Source organism: Hypoxylon fragiforme, assembly GCF_022984875.1.
Source record: "Hypoxylon fragiforme strain CBS 206.31 chromosome Unknown GGS25scaffold_8, whole genome shotgun sequence".
Classification (NCBI taxonomy): domain Eukaryota; kingdom Fungi; phylum Ascomycota; class Sordariomycetes; order Xylariales; family Hypoxylaceae; genus Hypoxylon; species Hypoxylon fragiforme.
The window spans coordinates 2,183,431-2,209,325 of NW_026054763.1; the positions used below are offsets into that span (position 1 = coordinate 2,183,431).

Below are 25,895 nucleotides of genomic sequence, written 5' to 3' on the forward strand. Positions count from 1 at the left end.
GACGGGGGGTTCATTCCTCGCTTCCTACGAAGCATTATGTCGGTGAGAGCATAGGTACCGCATGATTTTCGCGTTGCATCGTGAAAAACAAAAGCCCTTCTGTATTATCCGATCCTGATGATTCACATCATCGGCCCTTGTTTTGAATCACCACTTCTATTTCAGTAGTTTGTGTGAAATGCCTGGAAAGATAGGCAGGTAGCAATAAGTAGGTACTAGGTAGTACCTAGGTTAGGCAGAGGGCTGAAGGGCTGAAACCAAACAACGATGAGACAGTTGGGAAGCCTGGGTAGGTAGCCTTGCCTTGCTGCTGCCTTGCCTTCCTACCTTCTCATCTTCGTCTCATCAATCCAACCTTTAGAATTATCGTAATACGTAGCTAGCTGATATGCTAGGTAATATCTCATATGGATGTACATCTGTGTACCTACCTAGGCTCACCGAAAATGCATCATTTACATATATGGATATTTATCCCATGCGCCGATTGTGCAGAAATCTGCTATAGCTAAACACCTTCACAGCCAGCCTGTCTAAGACAATATTAAGGCCTACTCCCCTATCTCCATGGCTACATACTTACCCATTAGGTATTAGCTAAGTTAGGTATGTTAGATACTACCCAACAACCAGTATGCAGCCCTTTGGGGCTGTCTGTGCGAATTAGATCACCCATTAGTAACCCAGCATTGAAGGCCCCATTTCCCCTTTTCTCTCTCCGCATTTGCGAAGGTAGCCCACATGGCTGTATTCATGGATGCCTTCTTGTTCTCGTGGTAACCCCGTGGTTTCAATCGCCCCACCACCATCGCTTCGTATTTAATAAATGGGTTTCGCAAATACAATTGACGCATTTCAACTGCCTTTTCAACTGCCTTAATTTGCCGCCGATAAGGTTATCTAGGCAGGTTGATGTCCTAGACAATTAATCGAGCCTGCGCGTAATCTTTAGCATGATATATAGCATGATATATAGCATCATCGCAATCGTCATAGGGCTGTGACGGTATCCTCTACACACTTAATACCCCCCTTCTCTTTCTCCTCCTCGATCCTGACCTTCATCCAATGACGTTTCTTAAGCCGTTGAGCCGCTTTTCTCCAAATATTTCAAGAGGCATCAAGGCAAACCGTGCATGCATCCCCGTACCCAATTATGTATGTATTGTACAAAACCATCCATGTATATATACGGCGCAGCCAACCATTCCCCTGGCGGCTCTGCCGGAAGTCTACTGCGAAGAAGCCGCTGCCTTCCATCTGCATATACTGTAGTTACATCCATGGACTTACTCCATCTATGTTGGGCTTCCCTGTGTACCTAGGATGAAGTAATTACGGCAACATATGTACTTGTTTCCATTTCAATTTTTGATCCTTTACCCTTCCCCATCGGCTTTCCTCTCTCTACTATGTATGATGCGCCCCGGATACCTAGACCAATTCGGAATTTCCGTTGTGGAAAAACTCCCGGAGAAAAGAAAACAAAAGACGAAATGGGTTGGTCGCATTGAACTTTTTTTGATTACAAAGCCTTTCGGACTTAAAGCCAACTGCCTAGTTGGAGATACGGCAACTACACGAAAATAATTAGGCAGATGACGAATTTGGCTGCTTTCGTGAGCCCGGAGGAGGGGGGGGTGGGTTGGAATAGGAAATTCGGACAACCCCAGTCAAAGATATTGCTTTGCTCATCTTCCTCCTATTCTTTTTCTAACCCCCTAACCTAGTCCCTTGCCTTCGGTGAGTTTTACACACCCTCGCATATAATAGAGGTGAAAGAGTTAGATGTTGGTTAGGAAGCTGTATGAGACCTCTGATGAGGCCTCTGATACATAAGTTCCTCAGCTCCCAAGTGAAGTAGGTTGGGTTACCACCCGCGCCTCGCATAATGCTGTTCCCGGGGGGTAGAAACACGCAGCGCCAACGACAACATTGAAAGCAACGGCTTCAAATGCAACTTGGTTTTGGTTGGTATATTTGAACAGCCAGTAAAGGTTTTAGAATCTGTTATCTGCATGTCCCCCCAACCCCCCAAAAAGGCTGACGTACCCTAGGTACGGATGTGCTATTGTATCGTCACAAGGTGGGTGGTTGGAGATATATTGTACTAGGTATGCACTCATATTTATACCTACCCTACAGTTGATACACTGAGCTCTTTAAAGTGCGCAGTGCACCATTACCGCGATGGAGCATGGCTAGGTATCTACCAAAGGCACTTGGCTAGTAGAAGCTTATCTCGGCCAGTTCGTAGGATAAGTTGGGTCATACTGACATGTAGGTATATGCGCAGATAGGAACCGTGAGGCGCCTCCTCTGGCCTGGGCGCTTACTATGCTAATTTGGCTTCCTATAACTATAAATTAACCTAGGTAAATTACTGGCACTATGCACATATGGACAGCAGCATCCATGAATGAATTTCAATCTACTTATTACTACTAGGTTTGTACATAGTGGTTCGCATAAATTCCTATTTATATTGATTATGTAAATCTTGGTAGTAAGGCTAGGTATCATTACCGTACTGGATATATCTCGCGACATGTCCACGTACATACATGTAGGTACTACATATGTAGCTCCATGGGGGCCATTCTCTGGGGAATATACGTACACCTGGGCACACACCCGGACGTGCATGTCGTAAGAGTCCCTGCACTACATACTCCCCGATGGATGACATGCATGACATTATATAGCTTTCTCCATATGTAGATGGAATAGGAATAAGTTCTACATATGTACATTGCGCATTGTGATTGAAAGCCTCGTTTCTGGCATAACTCCAATCGCGTAAACACAGTAGTATCCAGCTTCGCCAATCTCAGCTTCTTCCGAATAGGTACCTAGGTAGGCAGCCAGCCGACCAACCCTAGCTGATAAAATGCAACCCAACATGTCTATAATTTGCATTCAACTTTCTATCTGAACTAACTATTACAAGGCCCATGCTTGGATATTAGTACATGCTGTTGCGCCAATAAGAATACCACTCCTGATATATAGTAAACATGATTCGTGGGCGAAAAGGGGGAAAGTCGTCGATTCGTGGCGGTAATACATCAGAGGAGGCGCACAGCGTCTAGAAACTTGGAGATGAAGTCGCATTATTGGGAATTCTAAGTTGACGAAGTTCCGAACGAGCTGAACCCGCGCTACCTTATACAGTCCTGTCCCATCTGGCCTTGCGCGTCCGGGATGCCCAATCAGCGAGCATTCGTCCCCCCCTCGTGGAGGCTGTGCGCTTTTCTATTTTTGAATAATAAGGCGGCCAATTCCAAGCCAGGGACATCACTTTTTCTTCGTATCCATGATCGAAAATTAACCCAGAAGTTCGCGCAGTTGTCTAGTTGTGTAATTTTCTAGTTACTTCCAGGTTGATACGGTTTCAAGCCTCCCACAGTCCATGATCCTGAAGGTTGCTGTTAAAATCGTAGAGACCGGAGCCTTTAACAGGTCGATGAGTAGTAGCTCGATATCGGGGTCACCCAAAGCCGTACGATTACATGGCGAAGCGATTGCCTTAGTTGAACGGAGCCAAGAGGACATATATTTCCCAAATATGCTGACTGTGTGCACAAACTCGTGTTGTTACAAACAGACTTAAGATATACAGACTTATTACTAAAACCCACGAGGAAAGGATATCAAAGGGGTGGGTATGAATTAAGGATGTGACACCAACCTTTCTGCTGAAGACCGGTGAGGATCAACGCCATCCGCAGTCTCAAAGTATACCTAATTCGGCCTTTTTTCCTAAGCACATGGCGGCCAATAATCAATGATACAGGTGCTCGAAATACAAAAGCAGAGTCAATCAACTAAATAGAAAGTCGAAAAGATTATTTGCTGTTGTGTGCCATTCATGAAATAAGGTCTTAGAGTATTGATGCCATGCGAGTGTCGTAGCCCAGGTTCTTCATGGATTTTGGGAGGTGACTGAGTAACTTATTGGCGAATGATGGGCTTACATGACAATGCTTCGTCAACATCCATCATGTCTTCATCGTCTCTATCAGATGTACTTCCGGAGATAGTTGCTGAAAATGTTGACAACGTAGATGCTTGAGAGGTTGGCCCAGCCGCCGCCTCCGAAACGCTGACCAGAATATCCTCGTCTTTAGTAAAGTTATCAAGCTCTACCTCGTACTCGGGTGCGACGCCGAATTGATGTGTTGCCTCGTCGTAGGTAAGCCATTTACCAAACTTTGCAATGCGGCATCCAAGCCAAAGAATTCTTATTTTGCGGTCGTCCGTCATGGAGGCAACCTCGAAGTACTTCTCGTCGTCATCGATCTTATCATTGGAATACCAATCAGTCGGAAAGTATTTAGCTACCCAGACCAGACCTTTCATCGCGAAGTCTTCGGGCAACGGACGAGGTGTGGGTTCCTTATCTTGCCTAGGAAATTTCTCGTCCTGTATTTGCGGATATTCTTGACAAGAGAGAAGAAGTGAGTTAAGTTGCAAGGAAATTAACTTCCACGGAATGATTCCCTCAATGACAGACATTGCACTAAGATAGTATGTGAGGTGCAATATGAAAGCAAGCACCACGTGTAGATAGGGAAGGATCTAGGAAGAATTATCGAGTCAGCCGCACAACAAGCCAAGGTAAATACTACGGTATGTGGTGGTAGATGACCAGGAGTGACTTACATTTAAGTCACCGACTCTATTAAAGACGACGTTGCTGGTGCCCTGAAAAAGTTCACATGCCCCCTCTTCTCTTTTACTGAGCTTGTATTCAGGCAGGCTTTCCCCATTATCAGTATTCGAGTCAACTGTCTCATCAGCTTGTTGAGGGCGAATAGCCTTGAGCAGGACACTGTCATCCTGGCCATAAAGTAAGAGAGCGCAGCAGTTCGAAATCGCAATATGATATCTATTGTGGTGTAAGTGCGATTCAAAATTCAGATAGGAGACGAGGATAACACGCACCCTGCCTCCATCCATTTTCTGGTATTTCGACCAATCTGGTGATTTAACGTGCTAGTAAATGTATGCAATGTTGGATGAAACTCATCGGGCAACTTGTTGCTAAAAAGGATCGCATGGAGTTTCACAAAAGCTACATCGACTGGCGTTAATCGGGAATGCTGGGGACTCGTCGGGTCGAGTATTGGGTCGAATAGAGTCATGATAGATTCCCGGGCCGAACTAAAGGGGATAGGAACACATAGAGACTTCGTATAGTAATACAACTGCTGAAGTGGACTGGGCCGCGCCAGAATTGCGAGATGGTGGTATAGCCGTCCCGTCGTAGGTGCCTTGTCCGAAGCTTTCGAGTACCAATGTCTAGAAACAGCGGTCCAAACTTCCCTATCTCGAATATCATCATCTTCGATAGCCATTCTACACCATGCAGAACACTTGTTAGTCATGTAGGATGAAATGCATTACGTTGCCACTGACCTGTATCTTCCCAAATCACCTAAACACTCGATCCAAGTATCTTCAAAGGCAGGCACGGTCTCATATAAAAGAGCCATCATTGAATACGCAAGGTAGATGAAAGTGAGCATGTGTTCTAGTGAATGTGGTAGCCGGTGACGCAATAACTCCAGAAAAGAATGAATGCCATGTCTCCACATGCGAGCTGGCATAGCATATTTGGATGCTAATCGACGAAGAGCCACGCTTGCCGATGGATGTTGTGACGCTAAGAAAAAGTCGTGATGTTCATGAAGAAGCGTCCGATGTAGTGCTATCAGAGCTTGCCATTGCTCATTATTTAGTTTTGTTTCACTCTGCGACGACTGTGCATTATCAACCTCAATGCACTTAGACTCGACCATGACTAGGCCTGCATATATCCCCTTGACTTCAGCAATCAACTGCTCTTGGCTGATTGGCCGTGTCTCTGGTTGTTTGATTATCTTGGTAGATTCTTCGTCATCTTCGATGGTGTCTGACCTCCTAGTTGTGGGAAGATTTCTTGGCTGTCTAGATGGTGGCAGCCTGGGCCGCGGCGATGAAAAAGGAGTGGCATCGTCTGGGTTCCAAAGTTTCCCCAGTTGCTGGGGAGATCTCCTAAAATCAGGGTCATTAGGGGTGGTCGACACAACCCGAGCCCTTGATCTCCTATAGGGACTCAGAGACCGGGGCCGCCCCTTTATTGATAAATCAGGAGATTTGCGTCTCTTATTAGGGCTAAGGTCATTCCCTTCATTTTTATCTCCTGGAGAATCAATTTGCCCGCCCCCGGGATCCTGAGAACTACTTGATTGTTGCAGCCTGTCAGTTGTTGTTCTGAGGTAGTGTTAGTTGATTTCAGCTCATTATAAAGAAAAGATATTACCTCTTCACTCCTTCAATACCACCTCCCCTTTTTGCCTCCTGGAGAAGCAGATTAATATCTTTTTTCTCTACGACATCTTGATGGCATGATTGTAGATGTGTTCGTAATTGTTCCCTGTTATCAGCAAACTCCGCGCAGTCGAAAACGGGACAACGGAATTTCGAGCTCTTCCGAAGATAAGTTGTGTAGGACGTAGCAAAATCTTGGGCCATATTGGCGGGATAACCTTTTCCAGGTACCCGAGGGAAACTGATTACCGGACTCTGGTGAAAACGATCAAACAATCAAGAATAAAAAGCCCTTCCGGGGGTTCTCTTTCCTGTAAGCCTTGTCTGCCACGGGGCATAAGTGGCAATAATTAATACCTGCAACAGCTTTACAGGAAAGACATTTGATATTAGGTGTAGCTAAAATTTCCAGAGGTAAATGAAGAATGAGGATTGAAGAATGAGGACGGTGCAGTAGGTAGTTCAAATAGCGAATGTGTTTTCTGCGCTAGGATCCAGCTTAATCAGGGAAGAGATTAGGCGAGACCTGACCTGTGACCTGTGACAAATGGTGAGTTAGTGCTGAGAACATCGACTACTGCCTACTGCCTACTGCCTACTGCCTGCTAGGTAGGTAGGTAGGTAGGTAGGTAGTCACCCAAGTAGCTGGGAACGAATGTGTGAGTAAGAGTGAGTTTGCAACATATATGACTTACACAGGAGTATGAGGGGAGGGTTTTAAGCGCATCGAATATTCGAAGAGAAATAAATGAAAAGCAGAACAGAAATAACAATTGGACGTGATGTATACCCCTCGTAGTATAGCTTGTATGGATCTCCCATACTATTTTGTCGTGCTATGTAAAGGTGGGGTTTATGGCGTTATTGCGATGTTGCGATGTTGTGTGGTTTGTTGAATTTGATATAAAGAGAGATAGTGTTGAAGTGCCTCAAAGATCAACTCGAAAGTAGCAACTGGGCATCAAGATCGAGTAGTAGCTTCCATTTTCAATGATTGCGGAGCTTTGGTCAGTGAACTCGATGGAGACGTAGAGCTTATGTATGTATTAGGGATCCGTACCTAGTAATGTTGATGGGTCGCGCACATTACAATTACATACTAGGTAGGTAGGTATGTACCCAGTACTACTACAGGTATATGTACTAGTACATGCACATGTATACTACAGTACTGTATACATCCATGGATACTACATATGTAGGGACAAATTTACTAGATGAGTCTACATATGTACCTAACCTAGTAATAAGGCAACCACTTGACGGTTCGCACACCACTTGCGGCTCTAACTAACCCTGCCCACCTTGCAATAGGTACCTGGATACCTGGATATCCTGATTCCTGCATCCTCTTGTCAGTCAAAATTTTCTTTCTCTTCACTCTACTCCCTCCTCAACTCAAAAACCTCGTCAATTCATCTCAACCATGTCGCGAAACTATTATGTTGCGAATGAAGCCAAACAGGCCGCTTCAAAAACTAACTCAGGTACTCACGTATTATTGTGTTAATTCGTTGGTTTATTAGCCTGTTAGCCGGCTATCGAGATCTCACAGTCAAGTACAAGCACAAGAAACGAAACGAAGCACTAAGCACGTCCGTCATATCCAACAAACACAACGATTTCATAGCACAACGCCCGACCGAAACGAAAGCCGAATATATCGTAATATGGCAGTTTTCACTTGTTTGCGGTTGCGAAACGTCTTTTTTTTCGCCCGACGCGCAAATAGAAGGCAGGCTAAATGCCATAATAATCCTCATGGCAGCAGTTGCAGGTGAAGCTCTAGATCTGTCCCAAGTGTGATACTGATCTCAAGATCCAGGGGGCTACAGAGTAGACATGGTAGGTAGGTAGGCCTAGTAGGCAGGTCGAGAGGTTGGCCGAGAGGTTGGGAGGCAGGCAGGCAGGCAGGCAGGCAGGCAGGCAATGATGGTAGTGAGATATTGTACGAAGGGCCTTCTGAAGTGCAACTTAAAATGTAATAACATAAATAGGACAAGAATATCACACCGAGAAAGAACGAGCACAGCATTGAAACGCTCTAAGCCTATATATAGTCATAATAAAGTATATACATACCTAAATACCAATGGTTGGCGAGCGTGGGGGAGTAGATGCTCCCTATAAGTAGTACCTTACGTAGGTAGGTTAGGATGAGATTCAATGCGGGATTGAGAAGGGCTCAGTGCTGGGTAGGCAGGTGGCTGAAGGTAGGCTCTTCAAAGTCTAGGTGCGAGCAGGGCGATCAATATAAGCGGAAGAAACTCTATTAACACATGTCCGTGTAGGAACTAAGTGTACCTAACTGCCTGCATGCACATGTGTATTATACTAGGTAACGTTGAATGGATACCTACTACATAGTACCTATTCACTCACGTGTAACGATGCTCAAACTTCATATGATGTAGCCACCTTACCTATACATACATACATGTAGGACTGTCCCATATGTATGCCGAGATGCCTATTAGGATACTTACCTACATAATACCTAGTACATACATATTCTTAGAATATTACGAACGTTGTGGTAAGTAGGGTCATTAATAATAACTCGTACCAGTGACCGGTATCACTTTATAACTTTTACAAACATCCCTCTAATACCTACCTACCTACCTATGTACTATATATACATAGATATATAATTGCATCGGTCATACATTATGTACCATGATATGTAGGCTGGAAGTCGGCCGGGGCGGCCCCCAAATTATTTGAAGCCCCTTCGGAAGACCGCGCCGCTCAAGGAAGCGGGCGGCGACAAAGAACCGCCTTAAAACAACTTCCGTACAAGAGCCTCATGTCACTTAGACAACATCACTTCTCTATATCCTTTCTGATTGAGGCTTAGAATCTTTGACCAACTTCAACGTCCATATCTCGTATCTATCTAGGTACCTGCTTTAGCCGCATTGGCCGACTTGAGCCACCCACATACGTAAGTCTGATATTTTCGCCTCTTTCCGGAGTCGCCGAACGAGACGTCCCCATAGGTGTATACACATACTCAAGGACCACCATCACGAATTGGTTCAAATATACGGTAGTGTGTCGTTCTTGTACCAATATTGAGTCGAGTGGCTAAAAAGGATAGATTTTTCCATCGCCATCCGGCAGATATTTCTTGCCTCCTTCGTTTAACTCTTTGCCGCACTTAGGAATTCTCCCGCTTGTCCCGTATATGCTATCCGCATTTCCCCGTTGGCGTCGGTGAACCAATTCACCCGGTTTCCCATCTTTCGGTTTCCCATACGATTAACCTGTTCAGATCATTGCGCAAATTTCTCATTTGGTCAGTTATCAATTTGCGCTGTTGATTCAATTCTTACAAGACTTCTAAGTTATAAGCAGGACAATTGTTCTTCCCGAGCTCCGAACATCACCGCATACCGGCGAATGTGAATATCATTTTATATAAATAGGGGTGGTATTGTTATAGTCATCCGCCACATCATGTGAGCATAGTCATATCTTTCATCTGTCGTCAGTTTTACTACCTCAGCTAGTACAGACAATGAGGCGGTGCTAGCATTCGCCTTTCCGTATACCTTGTTGGTGGAGTCGTCCTCTTCTATGACATGTTCTAGAATTCTCTCGAAGCAGCTCAGTCATCTTGGGCAACGTCAACTGCATGATTCATATATCCTGAATCAACTATGTCGCTGGGTACGACACACAAGTTGTTGACTGCGGATTTCGATAGATAGGCCCCTCGATAAGTATCTCCGCGGCGTCTGATATTACTCATCCCCGAGCAAAGAACCTGGGATATGAATAATCATTATCATATTCTTCACACACATGCCTTGAAAGAATTTTATCCTTGGTGGGCATCATATCACCTCCCCGCGTCCGACACCATCTTTGTCTTGCCTCCCGGTTGCAAGTACCAGCTGCTCTTCACATTGCCTTGGGGGCTTCAATTTGTTGTGTCGATGGGTTAGATTCCACGGTTATGGCATTCACAGTGATCGATTTTTGTTATGACTGGTTTACTGTTCTCCCTTATTGGTCTCCTATATCGCATGTCAGACTATTATGCCATGCCTTACTTTTCAGGTTCGGAATCTTTAGCTGTGGCGAGCGTGGCGCATTCATTCACCTTCAAGTATGTTTTATCACCACAAGGCAATGCTTTGCTGATAGCCACTAACCCTTATACCCCAGACGGAGAGGCAACCTCTCACGGCATTCTCATTGCTCGGAATTGTTTACAAGGTTCAGCTCGGTGATTTAATCGGGGTATTCAAGTACCACTTAGATCTCGAAGCCACCCTATATATTTTGGCAAACGGGATGATGATTTTCCAGTGAGCAAGGAGATCGAGGTCCTAGTTCGTCACATGTGACTCGATGGAAGCCAGCGAAGCGTGTACGATTGGTCCATCCCCCGTCTATTATCGCCACTGCATTAAACCGCCGTTGTCTGCCTACTCGGGAATGCTTCTAAACTGTACGATATCTATCTTATCGTTGCTAGACCGCTATTTCATAATTTTGCCTACGCTAGATAATATAGTATCTACCGTCCCGGGAAGCATCTCGTGAGCAAGCCACAAACGCAAAGGAGTCTAGTGGGTGTGTCAGAGTGGTAATTTTTCAGCTGATATTGTGTATAGGAGGCGATCTTTTTAACCTAAAGGTAGCAATGATCAATAGGAACCTAGACGAAGATGACGACTCTGTTGCCTTACCAGACCCCTAGATACCTAGTGATCTATCCTTGTACCTGAGCGGGAATCATGGTTTGACTCAGACTCGGCCAGGCTGGCGTTTTCGGGCCCTATAGTGGTCGGGGCTTTTTTTAAGCAAACAGAAATCGAAGGGTGTGCTCAACAGATTCCTAAGGCTTCCAGTTTGGTAGGCTGCCTGCCAGATGGTAAGCAGGGCATCTGTCAAGGATAGATACTAGGCAGGCAACTCGCCATGAACACCAAATTTGATGCTGTCATGGCCTAGACACGAGTCATCGTGTCACCTGACACGGCTTCAAAGGAACATGTATACCCATTACGCCCAAAGTGCTACCTACCTTCGTTCGAAGTCTGTTGACGGATTCTGTTGCTTTGTCAGTTCTGAATGGCCTTAGGACTTCAAGTGTATGGCCTAGCTAATTAAAAGGGGGCACTCTTAAGCTTATTGGTACTTACCCAGTGGCCCTAGCTAGGTAGCTACACTAGGGTTAAATGAACCCCCTTAATTATTTTAGCCTGGTACCCATTAAGCAAACACACATTAACCCGCACCAATCTCAGATCTATCCATAGATCAAGATTAGCACATGCATATCGATCTACGAAGTGCCGACATGAGTATGGTAAGTACCAAGGTAGTCATGTGATTACAGTCTAAAACTTAATCTACCTACCTCGGTACCTGGGTACCTATAACCTTAGGGGGGATATGTAGTTAGTTACTCAGTAGAGGCAAAATGCAAGCCTTCATATCTAAGCCTAATTGATATCATCGATGAATTTATGTGGAAGCACATATGACCCGGTGGTCGGCTTGTCACGTCACAGCCTGATGACAATCATCTGCCTCGTAGGATACTGATATCATAGTCACGATCACGATTTTGGTTGCCTAACTCTTACCTTGAGAGGCTTCCCTTAACGTAGGATGCACTTTCATCTATCCAGACAGTGTGGGGTATTCTACTCTCTACATGAATACCAAAACGTCTTCGTCTGTAAGCCCAAGGTCTGCTGGAGCTAGGTTGGCCTGGCCGCCGCCGGCACACAATCTGCTTCTCTACGTATCACACTTAGTATAAGGCGAATCGTTATAGAGGATGAAAGGATCAGTAGTCCTATAGGATAGAGTGTAACATGCAGGATAGAGTGTAAAGCATACATTGGCGCATAAAGCCCAAGGCTTTTCTTATTCGCCTCGGCCTCTCCAGCTCATCTACTAGGTATGCTCCAGATTCGTCTGCATGCCCTGGTGTCGTATCATATCATCGTAAATATGCAGAGAGCTACGGTTCAGGGACCTCAATACTGCCTTGTTTGGATTCTCTTTCGTTGGGTATGAGTGCTTTTACGCAACCAGACCGATGCCGGTGCTCAAACCTCGGGCCCGGAACGTTGCGCCGGCATGAATTAAGGTTTCGAAATGACCTATAGGTATATAGGTACCTACCTATATTGATAACGCGTTGCTATTCGTAAATCATAAACTATCACAGATGCATTGCTTCCACGTGCTCGGAAGGCTTCCATTCAGGTTCTGTATTCATGGTGTGCCAAACAATCCTTACAGATTACAAGGGTTGTGCTTTGGAGTTGAGGCGTAATTATAAGGATATTATTGCTTTCAATTATAAAAGCAAGGCGGCTCACCAACCAACCAGTTCACCGATATCCTCCCCCTTTACCTCAAGCATTCCTCATCGCCGACCTATCGTCCGTTCAATAAATGGTTTCCATATCCCGGGGAACTGTACACTGCATCCCTTGGTTAGGTATTGCAGCGTTGTCTGACAGCATGTCACGTACCTACATATGTAAAGAGATATGTAGGCTGAATATTAGGTATGTATGTAAGTTGGAACAAATCGGCGTGGCTTTATACCTATGTACTCTAATAAGATCAATGTGATTATATGCTATATTATAGCATTAGAACAGGACATCATTTATCTCGGGTAGGTATGTTGAATTATAGTACGTAGTATTAATGATATATCATAAAATCTAGACCAAAGTGTATTCAGCTCTTCACACACGTGCATATCGGGAAACTACATCGTCATATATGCAAGTGTATAGACATATTTACTTACTAGGTAAGCAAGTATATACCTTCCACGGCACGGGAAGATGCATCAGTTCAAATGTTGGTGCTAGGATGCCAGGAATGAGTCAATATGTAAACACCCTACCAAGTTGCTGGTAATATACATATAATTTGCCTTCGACATACATATGTAATCTTTCCTTCTTACTACATCTCTCCAACATAAAACGACGAGGCAGCGGATAACGGGTGGAAGCATTTCATATCTTTCGCATCATTTCCTTTCCTTCTCGATCAAGTCACTCCTATCTATGAAGTACGTTGCACCTATTAACCTAACTGGAAATACTAGGGCAAGATACCACCACTCAGTCATGATTCCGCCGCTTTGAGGCCTAGTTCGACATACGTCTTACGACAATTACGAGAGCGCGGTTCACGATAGCGAAGGGCTGGTATATGTAGGGAGTTGAATAGATGCCGAAAAAAACACCTATGGAACGACGAACGAGGGAGAGACATGTATCATGGGCTGGCCCTACGGTACACTGCATTAGTACCTTTCCACCAAGAAGACCAGGACGCTCCCCAAACCACTCGAATACGCCTTACAAGTCACGGGCCAGCTTCTACTAGCTATGTAGTAGTACCGCTTTGATGGACTTTAAGGCTGAGCGGAAGTATGCCAACTAGGGTATAGAGTTGGCATCGGGTAACTACGTGCACTACCTACTACATATTGTACCGGGCCATAGATGACACGGAGGGTACGTGCTCCTAGCTTGGAATCTTGACGGCTGATTAGCAACATTGAAGCAAGGGCTTGCTTCTTTTTTTATTCTACTTTTCTACCTAGCGCATGAGCTATCACCCAAAACATGCAGTATTGGCGCGAGCGGAGCAGTTGCCTTGCAGAAGCTTCTCCTGCCTAGCAAATCGAAGAAAGAAGGCAGAAAGGGGGTCTTACATGTTTGCAGCATGTAGGTACATATTGATGCCCAGCCGGGCGACCGACGATGCCTCCTAGGACCTAGGTACCTACATATACCCCCTTACTCCACTTGTGTGTTTGCTTCAATGCAGCATCGAAGTCCTGCACCACATGCCTACCTACGAGGCCTGAGACCAAGGCTAAACGGTTCCGGACACTGCTACAGGCAGGCACCTACATGCCTAACTAGGTACCTAACCTATACTTTAGTTCGATGTGAACAAACGAAAGAACAAAAAACGAACGAACGAACGAGTGGGACACGGAATAAAGCAATGGAGATCATCAGCAAGCTCTTTTTTCTTTCAACAAAATCTGGTTCGGTAGTAAGCCTGCAGAGCTACACTAGCTACATAGCTGTAAAGACACTCCGCATACGCTGGGGAGCTTTGGGAGCTAAGGAGGTCTAGAGCGGTGTGAAAGATCGACTAAAAAAGAGTACGGAATGCCGGCTAGCTGATACATAACCAAGCGCATGCCATGTACGAGCTGCCGCTCTGGGGCGGAGAATGACTGTTTAGGTAGGTACTTTGTGCTTCATCGTCGACTTTTTCTCTACACACGAATATAGAGAGAGTCCTGGGGGTTTACGTCAAGCCATGACGTGCAAACCGGGCGCAGTTCAACACCCAAGCGTTGATCTTGGGATTCAAGTAACCACCGATTCGCCAGCAGCCTTTTTTTATATTGTGGGAGTCAAGGAGAGTAGCTTTATAATCGGGGAACGGGTGGGGAGAGTGAGGGGGTTTCTCTTGGCCTAGTCGGTTGCCTTGGTCACATCCAGTGAATGGCAACTTTGGGTGAAACTGTGGATAGCTACCACAGCCCGACAGAAGGGAACCAGGTTACTCGGCTGGCCCCATGGCTAGCTTGCTTGGATACCGAGTGGATAAGACGAAAGATATCCGCAACGGCGAGCTACGGTATCTTTGTGCCATGTAGTACTTGGTAACTCTTAAGTACGTACATGAAACAAGGTATCACTGAAAGAAAGAAAGGAAAGGAAAGAAATACACGGTGGTTGGGTACCAGCTCAGTAGGCAACTAAACTACATAGTAGTAGTTATAAGGTAAGCGTCAGGCGTAGGTCAGGCGGCTACTAGGTAGGTTATTAGGCATTTGGGAAAAAGGGAAGCTAATACCGATATGGATCGGATCTTTCCAGCCTAGGTAATTCCAATGGCTATGAATAATACATCAATCATTGTCTTAGGATCAACGTTCTCCATACATTAGTATTCTTTATGGTCTTTAATTAATATCCTTGTTTAAATCTCCTTCAACCGTAGTAATAAGAGATATGGAAAGTCATCCTTGTCATACTGTAGCATCGAAAGTCTTCATTAAAACGCTCTTTTCCCATCACCAAGCATCTAGATTAGAGACTAAGGTCTCTTAATATCTAGGCCCCTATCGAAGTCATGGCAACCACGTGAAGGTGTAGAAATTTCTCCCAACTATCCTGAGTATTTAGATACCTCCTTTCCTTTCAATTATTCCTTGAATATAAAACTTATACTATGAACTGGTTGCCTTGGAAGCACTTTACGAATCATTTTACGCAGTTACTGAAATACCCAGTCGGAGAAACTCCGACTACCGGCGGATAAATATGACCATAGTTTATGGCGGTCAATCATCAGGTGTGATGATGATATGTGGTGCAATGAGGCAAATTTGAGTTTGTTGGGTCGACGACATAGTTTGAGCAATATCTAGCCCAATTGCCTCCCCAGGAGGTTGTTTGACAACGTCGAACGGGCTTGGGCATGCTTGCATGTGTCATACACACAAGGTGACTTACTGTCACTCTAGGAATGGTAAACGTGGATAGGTAAGAAACCTGGAATGGATGTTGATGTACATAACTATATGTCGAGATACAGTATATATACAAGTTGTGTTCGTCAGAATAGTGGCAAAGACAACCTACCATCGGAAAGGAGGCTGGGTTCAGGTGAGCTGAAAACCAGTCAGCGGACCAATTCTGTGATACCTACTTACCTAGGTAGGTATGGTAGAATCAAACTTACCAAGCAGTCTAGAAGAAAATAAATCTTCAATAATTTCCTCGGAAAACACCGGGTGCTGTTAGGACACATATATGTCTTGTATTTGCCCGCTCCTGCTTATTTGACCGAGATGAGTTACCTAGGTAGCCTGCCAACTCAGAGAACATTGGATGGAGTAAATATACCGGTGAATATACTGGGCATCGAAGTAGGCAACTGAGGATAGGCAATGTAAGGCGTCCCAAACTGATCAGGGGCGCAGTAACTAGGTACGAAGCGATCGGTGTGATTGTTTGAAGATATGGTTAGGCTGCAAGTAGTATGAGTTATCTCGCCTTTGCCGGCTCCCTTCTAGATCAGTTCTTCCATCGAGGTTTACAGTATCAAATAGACATCATTGGCCTCTTTGGGGCATTGTGAGAAGCTTCAGCTTAGACTACTAAGAAGTAAAGATGAATTGGTCTCGAAGTCAATATACGCAGCGTCTGATAATTTACTTGGATGCCATCGACCATACCTAAATTGCCTTGTTAAGAGCAGTTAACAGACAAGGTTTGCTTGGAAGGCCCTTGACAACGAAAAAAGAAATCAAGTTTAATTAGGTACGAGTACACCCACCCCTTCGACAGTACACTTATTTGGCGATCAAAGGTCTTGACTCTTGAGCAAGACATCACTAGAAATGTATCCCACTAATAGTTTGATAATTATACAACAACTCATAGCAGCATATTTCAAAGTGTATGTAGAAAACTAGAGAAGATCCGTTGATTAAACAAGTGTCCATGTATATGTCTTTGTTATCAAAGAGAATACCCAGGGAATGAAATACACGTACTTACCTCTATGGACCAAATAACCCAGGCCCTTTGTGAGTTGAAAGCTCAGCTCTTGTGCAAATGGCGGTCAACTACCACCTTAGCTCTTTGCCATCAATGAAAATTTTCACGAAAATTACAAGAAAATGACCTTAGCATCCAGTATAGGTAAAAGTCAGCTGATTATAGACGGTGGCTCATTATTGCCACAAAATCCACGTGCCCTTTTGCCACACTACCTACCTAACTACTAGGTAGACAAAATATTGTAAACGAAGGCCCTTGTGAATATATTGAAGTTGTTCGTAGGGTTCGTCTGGATTCAGGGGGTTTGTTGCACGTATACATCGTCGATGGGGATAAGGAAGCCGGACGCAAGACTATCGCTGGTTGTACCGCCATGTTCCCGGAAGTGACTTTTCGATATCTATGAAAGTGAACCGTTACCCCTGAAAGGAGTTAGTCGTGTCTATACTGAGATCATCCAGACCGAGTGTTAGGAGGCTGGGATAGGAAGTGAATCAGCACTCTTTGACTTACTGGTAGGTTGAAGGCATTTTGTCTATTATAGATGAGAAGATTTCTCTACCCATATCAAGTTTATTAACGTTAGAGAATAGGTAGACAAACGAAACAACATATCAAGTTTCCAATTACGGGAACCGAAGCGATCCTCGATAAATATATTTGGCCAGTATCATTTACGGATGCGTTTCATCGAGGGACCGTACCCGTTTGCTTTCTTCGGCAACAACTACACGTATGATATTAGCGTCCAGCAGCGGTATTAAACAGCCTTCGATGGCTTGCATATAGCCATGGGACCCGACTGTCCATACATCCGAACCTATATTCGCACACCTAATCGGCCCCGTCGATGTATTCGTGGAAATATCATATCGTGTTCCAGGTCATGTGGCCTTATATAAATCCGATCCGGTATAAGTGGTCACGAGGGGGGCGTCAAAAAGAGAGAGTTCCTAGAGAATGTTGGCAGTGATTAGGTTGGGTTACAGTCCCCCTTTTTTAACCGCCTGTCTTTCTCTCGAACAGTATGGGTGACGTATACTATTCACGAATTCACCGACCGGGGTCCTAGGCGTAAAGGCGAAAGGGGGTACATTGGCGTGCAGTAACATGATGGGGATTGATGGGAACGTCGCTTTGAAGTAAATCAAAATAATGGGAGTTTGCTAACGAGTGAAAGGGCTGCGATATCGGTACAACGGCGTCTCAGAGAGAAAATATCAGCATATAATGATGGTGTTTAATGGCTGGGTTTGCAGAGATATTCTCAGGGATCGACGTAGGGAAAAGAAGGTACTACTCTAGGTAGGATGAGGTCGGATCATACTGACGTTGAATTCTCAAGTTTACTTCCTTCGGGACCGATAGTCGATTCGTACAGCCCATAAAACACATCATATCCTATCTCAAAACAAAGCGAACCCGGCGAGTCATAATATTATTGACTATGAAAAGGAAGACCGGTATATCCGATAGTAGTTAGTAGCCGCGAGAGCCGACAGAGAATCCTACCAAAGGGAATGATGGAGAAGGATAGGCATACTTATACGGTATCCAATGCCAATAGGATGGGTTTTCTGGGTTCTGGATAATGTCCCTCAATCCTTATCCCACGACTCCGCTCTTGTTCTTCCCACCCTCCCAGTACTGCCTATTGGTTGGTGTGGTTGTTCAAACGACAATTAAACTTGTTTGTAGATCGCACATAAACCATGCATTAGAAATCGAAAACTCGGTTGGCCCCTTAGTTATAGATCTCGTTGAGGAGTTTCGTGATTGTTAATCGCAATGTCAAAGTTGCGGATGTGATAAGTGTCTGTAAGCATTTAATCTAACTTCGAGATAGGGGCGGCACGATGGTGAACTACCAATGTCGTTTGCTGTCGCTCAGTTGAAAATACATCTTTGGGTCTTAGTATCCAGAAAGAGCGACCGCCAGTAGTCGATCGAAGCCTGGGCCCTAATAAGAGCAACACTGCACCGATATCGTGGATGTGTTGAACTGTGCATGCATCGATTGGAACATCGGCCAAGACCGCGTCTTCAAGAGTCAATAGCAGAAGAGATTCCGCAATGCTGGAAAAAGAACACGCGAAAATTCAGATTCAACTCTTATTTCGGAGGATATGTAAAGGAACAGCACGTGTTTAGAGCAATACAACTTGTGAAAGGGTTGGAAAGCTCACCTACATTGATACCTATGTAGGTACACAGGAGGTATAGCATTACGTTAGAGATATATTGTACTTTAAAATGCCATTGACTTGACTAGCATTATCCTTTTACGACCTCAAACCTCTTACATGACCGTATGATTAAGTACCCTAGATATATTCAGGGGTAATTCGGAGTCTTAGAAACACCTCGGAAAGATCAATGGACAACTTGTGTAGCGCAGTAACATCAATTGTGCAACCTGGACACATGTACCTTCGTACCAATGTAGAGATCGAGGTTTTGGTCACATTTAGGGAATGAACCGATTACCCCGTCACAAAAAGTAGAAGATGCTTCCATTGCGCATTCCAAAGTTCACAGTTGTCTTTATGGACCACTATATCATCTGCATTGGATTTGGAGTTCACATAGGCAAACCCAACTTGAAGTTACCCACCTTAGGTACCCTCGGTACCTAATAGGTTACCTATAAATACCTTGCAGCCCTAATAGTTAAACTACTGACAAGGTATGTAAAACTGGAGAATCCCTGTAGTTTTACCAGTGTCAATAGGTACGTAGTTAGTGGGATGTTAATTTGAAATGTGGTGCCTCAGTGCTGTTTAACATCGGTACAAGTTGCTCAAACCCCCACTCTTGAAAGATGTTAGAGTTAATAACATTATATTAACACATGCATCAACTTGAACAGGGTACAGGTATGTACCACAACTATCAAGATAGAATAAACCTCAAGCAACAGCTATATATTATATTTGTGAATTGTACAGTACGCTCTTCATATGAAGTTTGAAACCCTACAGTTAGGCCATTGGCTGAGGTTGGCCGAATGACTCACCTCATTGGATACCTAGGGTACCTAGGTAGTAATTAGTAGATGCACATTTGTGTGATCGGGATCTATATATTATATAACAGTCTTCAACTTCATAAACAAACAACCCTTATAAGAAGTCTTACTTATTACCCAGGGTAGGTTACACCAGAATTAAAAAAAAACATAGCACATCCAAAACCATGACGTCAAAGAACCCCTTGCAGCTAGACGGTAAAACTGGAGAGGGTGGAGGTCAACTTGTGAGGATCGCATGCGCTTTAGCAGCTGTCACGTCACAGCCAATTTGCATTTATCATATTAGAGGAAACCGGGGCGGGACTCGAGGTGGTGGTGAGCTTCATTCACATTCTCTTGTTTGTCTCTCATTCAAGGTACATTTTATCTAATTGGACATGTCACCTAGGTTTGAAAGCTCAGCATGTTGCCGCCATTCAATGGTTGGCCGAAGCCACTGAGGCGAAAGTTGACGGACTGACTGTTGGCAGCCAATATCTAGAATTTAGACCATCTTTGCCTCCTACCGCTCTTAAGAGGAGGCAATTCGATATTGTGGCGGGGAATTCCGCTTCCAGCACATTACTTATCTTCCAAGCTATTTTCCCCTTCCTCCTGTTTGCCGGGAACAAGGATGGTGAGACAATAGAGCTCGAAATTCATGGTGGTACCAACACATCATTCTCGCCATCGTACGAGTATATGGACCAGGTATTACTGCCGACCTTGCATGACAAATTCGGAATCAGTGTGGAGAGAAAACTGAAGAAGCGATCCTGGGCAATAGGCCCCCTGAGCCGAGGCTCTATCTGGCTCAAATTTCAACCTCTCCCACCAGGGCAGCCCCTGAAACTCCAACAATCATGGAACAGGCCCATCACCGACGAGGACTTCAAGATAAAACGGATAGACGTGACTATCCTTGTACCACTCGCCCTGCAAGAGCTCCTCGTCACAGCTCTTTCTAACGACCTCGATCAATCATTCCCCAACGTAGACGTCAACTTTGCATTCACCGAAGCGAGCGGACACGATGCCCGGATGTACACTTTGCTGGTAGCACACTCCAATACAGGCTTACGGTGGGGACGCGACTATCTGTACGATCGAGCCTGGAAGAAGAGGACTCCTGAAACTATAAGCGCCGATATCTCCCAAAAGGTCTGTAGAGACCTCCTCGAGGAAATCGCCGCCCGCGGTGTTGTCGATGAGCATCTACAAGACCAACTCGTGGTGTTCCAAGCTTTATCAGATGGCAGGACTACCTTTTATAGGGGTGCCAAGCCAGTAGAAACAGATATTGTCGATGGGGTGGATGAGGTAGATGCAGCTCTGAAAGATCTACAACTGGAGAAGACATGGAAGAAGGATAAGACAGAAGACCCATTCGGAGAGGGGTCTACACATACTACCACGGTCAGGTGGGTAGCTAGCAAGCTATTACCTACCGTCCAATGGTTCAACAAGGGTACTATTTGCGATGGTGCTGGCGTATCGTTTCCTTCGCCACCGCAGTAATGGTTGCTGATGAGCATGTCTTGGCGAAGCCAATTATATACGATTATGACTCTACGGGCTCATTGATGTCCTCGGTGACATACATATATCATTAGCCTAGGTGGTTAAGTACAGTGTATGAACACAGTCTTGGGTATTGCTTCAGCGGTTCATTATGAGGTCTATACCTCACCAATAGCCGTGCCTACTAGGTATGTGATACCTAGGTATCTGCGGTCCATTTGGACTGTATCTCATGGTTATACTCTGGGTAGATTTAGTGAAATATGAGCCCTCTGCCCCTTCTAGTTCACCCTCTACTTACAAGAAGAAATCTCACTTAATGTCAGATATGGACATTCATCATTCTCGACATTTCTGTTAGATTTTATGCATCCTTTGACTCCCTGGATGTTACAAACTAGCTAAGTAGTATAGGTTCTCTTAATAGTAAAGATACCTAGAAGAAAGAGTTCCCGATATCACTGTCAGCCTATATAACACACTACATAGGTGCCTGGAGAAACATGGCTCTGCAGACGACGTATAGTAACGCATTTGGCTCTTGTCCATGGTAGCGAAAAATGTGAATCTACTTGAATACTTAGACCCTCGTCAGGTGAGATATAGGGGCTAGCTAGTTCATGCCACAGTTGTTAGAGCCATCCTCCTCCTCGATAAACCTTATTTTACAATTTTAAGGGGCCTTTAGGGGCAAGTCACGTGTTATGGGCCATGTATACGTCCTAGGAGTAGACTTAGAACTTGCTACATTGTTGATATTCATGTAGATTCGGCATTTGTAATAGAGGTGTGTGAAAGAAACCTCATGTTCGCACAAGTCGTTAATTACATGAAATGGATTTAAGAGTACCCACGTATTATACATAAGTGCTTTTATGCGGGAAAGAACACAACTTGGTGTAATATATAGAGAATGGCACTTCTACCTAGAAGTCCTTTGTTCAGTTCGTCATGAACACCACTTCGAGATACACCATAGGTGCAAGCTGCTTATGTTAAGTTGTACTATTGTCGTGGAACTTGGGATTAAATAGGTAGGCTTCGGCCACGGATGTGTAGACTTGGTTAGTTATTAGAGACTGGAAATCATCTCTATCAACCGTTTGGCATTTAACGTGGCATCGTGGACGTGATCAGAGGTTAAGGAGCTTATTGTAAAACACTGGATCAGTGTGACTTCTGTTCAGACTCTCCTATACATATCACGAACATGTTATATGGTAATTCCCGAAGACTATCACAAGGCGAAACTTAGAAGATGCAATAAAACATTGTTGTTGTGTGGGGATCTCTAACATCTCTCGGAGGCTATGGAGGCTACCTATGGGAGCCACATATACATGTAAGATGCGACTGGTCCATCTAACCTCCCCATATAGTCCCCGGGGGACACTTAAGACCTCCCTAGCGGAGAGAAACGTCAGCAACAAAAGACATCGCCGATATTCTGGGCCACTATGAGGTTATGATCGCCATAGCCTATTAGTAGTTAAGATAGTGAAACTATAAGACGGAGTGGTAGTAGGGTAAGGGTATTCACAGGTGAAGGAACAAGATCTAAGAATGATAAGTTGTTTCCAGAATGCTGCCGCGGTGGTCAGCCCATCGTGAGGATGGAAACTGTGGACTCTATGGGTGCCTACCTAGGTAGCATAATCAATGATAACATAACTCTCCCTAGGCTATTCTGAAGTAAAATGCCAGACTTTCCAATTCTCCTTTTTTATGCGACTTTAGAGTGCCAGGTGAAAAATGTAACATTAGAATCGAATTAATGTTTCCATGTTATAGTTTCTCAAGTTCCTGGCCACGGGAAATCGCCATGTGCTTAACTCGAAGCCCTTCTTGTAGTTTCTATGATAGACGTGAGTACATTATATGAGGGGGATTTAGACGTAGGTAGGTATATTTTGGCTCGTATCTATGACTGGTGAGGTGAATAAGGTGAGCACCTACTGCTTGCTCTAATCTACATTGCCTGGAGACCGACTTATTCTGACGAAATATGGGATGCAGACTCTGATCTTCCTACCCAGGGGCTAGCCAAGGCTAAGTACTAGGTAGACGATGTGAAGGCTAGCTAGAACAAAGAGTTACATGTATATGTAGCCTCCAAAATCACTGGGGGAGATACTAGACTCAGCTAGAGAGCCTTGCGCAGCAATGATGTTGCTCTGCGCCTTCCAGGTTTTGCCACGTGATAGGTGTTGAGAACTGGATAGGACGAGGCTGGCAAGAATCAATAGAAGTGTTGATACTTTCATTCTCTCACTCAAGACACCAGGCATTGGGGTTATCTATGTGGATAGGTACCAGCGTAAGTATCTACTGTTTGGAAGAACCAATCCGCTACGTTCGATCACTATCAATGTTTCCTTATGATGAGCCATCTACATGCCTAGTAGGCCGGTGCCCAACCATTTACATATGAATCTCTTAGCTGCTCAGATTCGTGTTCATAAAGTAGTCAGCGTGGGTTGCCCTGACGATGTACTACAGCATCCGCCACATGGCGTAGACGCTAGAGCCTCGTGTTCGTCGACCCGATCACGGCGTGAGTGAAGTTGATTCTATACACAGTATCTGACATACCAGACGGTACCTAGACATTCACATTAGGCGACGAGGCGGTAGCCGGACGGCTCGGACAGCCAACGCTCGAGCTGTGAATATGGTTCACAGGTAACCAAATTCCAGAGTTACCAGACCGCTCCTATCCATCTTTTGCATCTTTCTGTTGCTAATGATCGGCAGCAGGAACTAAGACAGCGAGGCGTCGAGAGGGCAGCGGGGCCAGGAGGATAGATTCTCTCAGCTACAATCCTTGACCTGGATGGCGCCGTATGCCACGATGCGTCCATAGGTAGGCTCAGTGTACATGTAAGTAGGCTCAGCGTCTATGAGCGTTAGAATTGCCCCGATATCGTTAGTTTGCAATATGCGTGGCCATTCTTGGCGTCACGGGCTGCGCGCCCTTTGAAGGTATGCATCAGAATGTCCTTGACGATCAACGGTGTATGCAATATTGTTGTCTCATTCATGCTGTAGCGAGCTCAGCAAGAGCTGCACAGTAGAGACTCTGGGGTCATATTCTCGGCCCGTGAGAGGCGGTAGGTATGGTGATTGGGATATTCGGAGGCAATGCGTGGATTGGTCGGTCGAACGGGCTGGGAAATGTCGGCTCGACAACTCGGCATCTATCATTAGAGGTCTCGAGGCTTGGGATGCCGAAAATAGTGTGCCTACATACATAAATACCTAGGTCGATAGGTAGACCATTGTGCTGAGGCGGTGAACTAACTGCCTCATTGTCCTTTCTTAGTACCTTTGATCCTCGCCCTTAAGTGCGGCATCTCCGTCGTGACGTGTACCCAAATGACCTGTCAAGAATCTGCACCCCGTGGCGCATTTAGTTCAATCTCACCCAATACGCAAGCTCAAGTATGTAGGTCTCCTTCCCCTCATCTTTCCGCAAAGAGGAAGGAGGATGTTCCCCGTAAATGGACCGCGTAAACGACCGCGTATCAGTACTCCCCGGAAATCGGGCAGCAAGGCATTCAGCTAGCACCGGCATGTATGTATGCACTGCATGTGCAGGACTTTGGTAATAGGGTCCAACAACGAACGGATCAATACCTAATACCAGACTCTAAACACCGGGCACTTATGTAGGTAGGTAGATACATGTATATGTAGATGGCTGTGTGGTATGCTACCCCTGGTTGGTGTCTGTCTGTCCGGGATATCCGCACAGACAAATACACGCGAGAAGAAAGAAAAGAAACAGGGCAAAGGGCAAACAAGTCTTCTTTCTAACCGAACAAAAGTCGACCCATGCAAACCCCAAATGTTAACGTAACTTGGATTTGATGGTGGTTTTGACGTCTTGATCCGCAGTCTACACTAGAAGCCTTGATCGATGGGCAATCACTAAAGGGCAGCCTGTGCGAACTAACCCGAGAACCTGGCTCCTGTAACGAACTAACCCTTGGGTTCACTGGCGGGAACGGATATCGTGTGTTTTTGGTTATTGCCTAAATACATACACTAACTTCTCTACCTTATTATTTGTGTGGGAATGTGTCCTGTGCTGAAAGCTTGTTTCCGTAAATCTGGCTCCATCTGATGTGATAGACGTGATGATAATACGAAAAAAGACATCCCTCCTAAGTAAGCATCGATGCGTCACATTCCTCATCAAACGAGAAGGTGTAAATGCCTCTACTCTTCACATTGAGAAATAATTTGAGATATCTAGAAAGGCTCATGCTTTTCAAGGTTATTATGTATCTAAGAAGGTCCTGCCATGCGAGCAGGCAGCTTAAGTATAGGGGGATAGGCCCGCAGTCAATTTCCTGCGACTCGGCAACCCCCCCTGACTGCCCAAGTGATTCTTATCAGCCCTGGCATGACTTCTTTAGAAGGATCCATTCTTGGCCCGTTCCGATCTT

The 25,895-nt window shown here is 45.0% G+C and overlaps 3 protein-coding genes across 3 annotated transcripts; 1 reads left to right on the forward strand and 2 right to left on the reverse strand.

Moving 5' to 3' along the window:
* Positions 1 to 3,954: 3,954 nt before the first annotated feature.
* GGS25DRAFT_524775 (uncharacterized protein) lies at positions 3,955 to 6,519 on the reverse strand (the record flags this gene model as incomplete). The annotated part of the gene is made up of 5 exons (XM_049264665.1): positions 3,955 to 4,425; positions 4,666 to 4,891; positions 4,948 to 5,361; positions 5,422 to 6,258; positions 6,308 to 6,519. The coding sequence occupies 5 exons, from the start codon at positions 6,517 to 6,519 to the stop codon at positions 3,955 to 3,957; spliced, it is 2,160 nt and encodes a 719-aa protein (XP_049114042.1).
* A 998-nt stretch (positions 6,520 to 7,517) lies between these two features.
* Positions 7,518 to 8,658, reverse strand: GGS25DRAFT_504370 (uncharacterized protein). The gene has a single exon (XM_049262129.1). The coding sequence runs from the start codon at positions 8,348 to 8,350 to the stop codon at positions 8,075 to 8,077; it is 276 nt and encodes a 91-aa protein (XP_049114043.1). The 5' UTR covers positions 8,351 to 8,658; the 3' UTR covers positions 7,518 to 8,074.
* Positions 8,659 to 19,808: 11,150 nt separating this feature from the next.
* On the forward strand, positions 19,809 to 21,589 carry GGS25DRAFT_422965 (EPT/RTPC-like protein). Its single transcript, XM_049258585.1, has 2 exons — positions 19,809 to 20,259; positions 20,333 to 21,589. Exons 1-2 carry the CDS (start codon positions 20,109 to 20,111, stop codon positions 21,439 to 21,441), a joined length of 1,260 nt encoding a protein of 419 aa, XP_049114044.1. The 5' UTR covers positions 19,809 to 20,108; the 3' UTR covers positions 21,442 to 21,589.
* Positions 21,590 to 25,895: the final 4,306 nt, after the last annotated feature.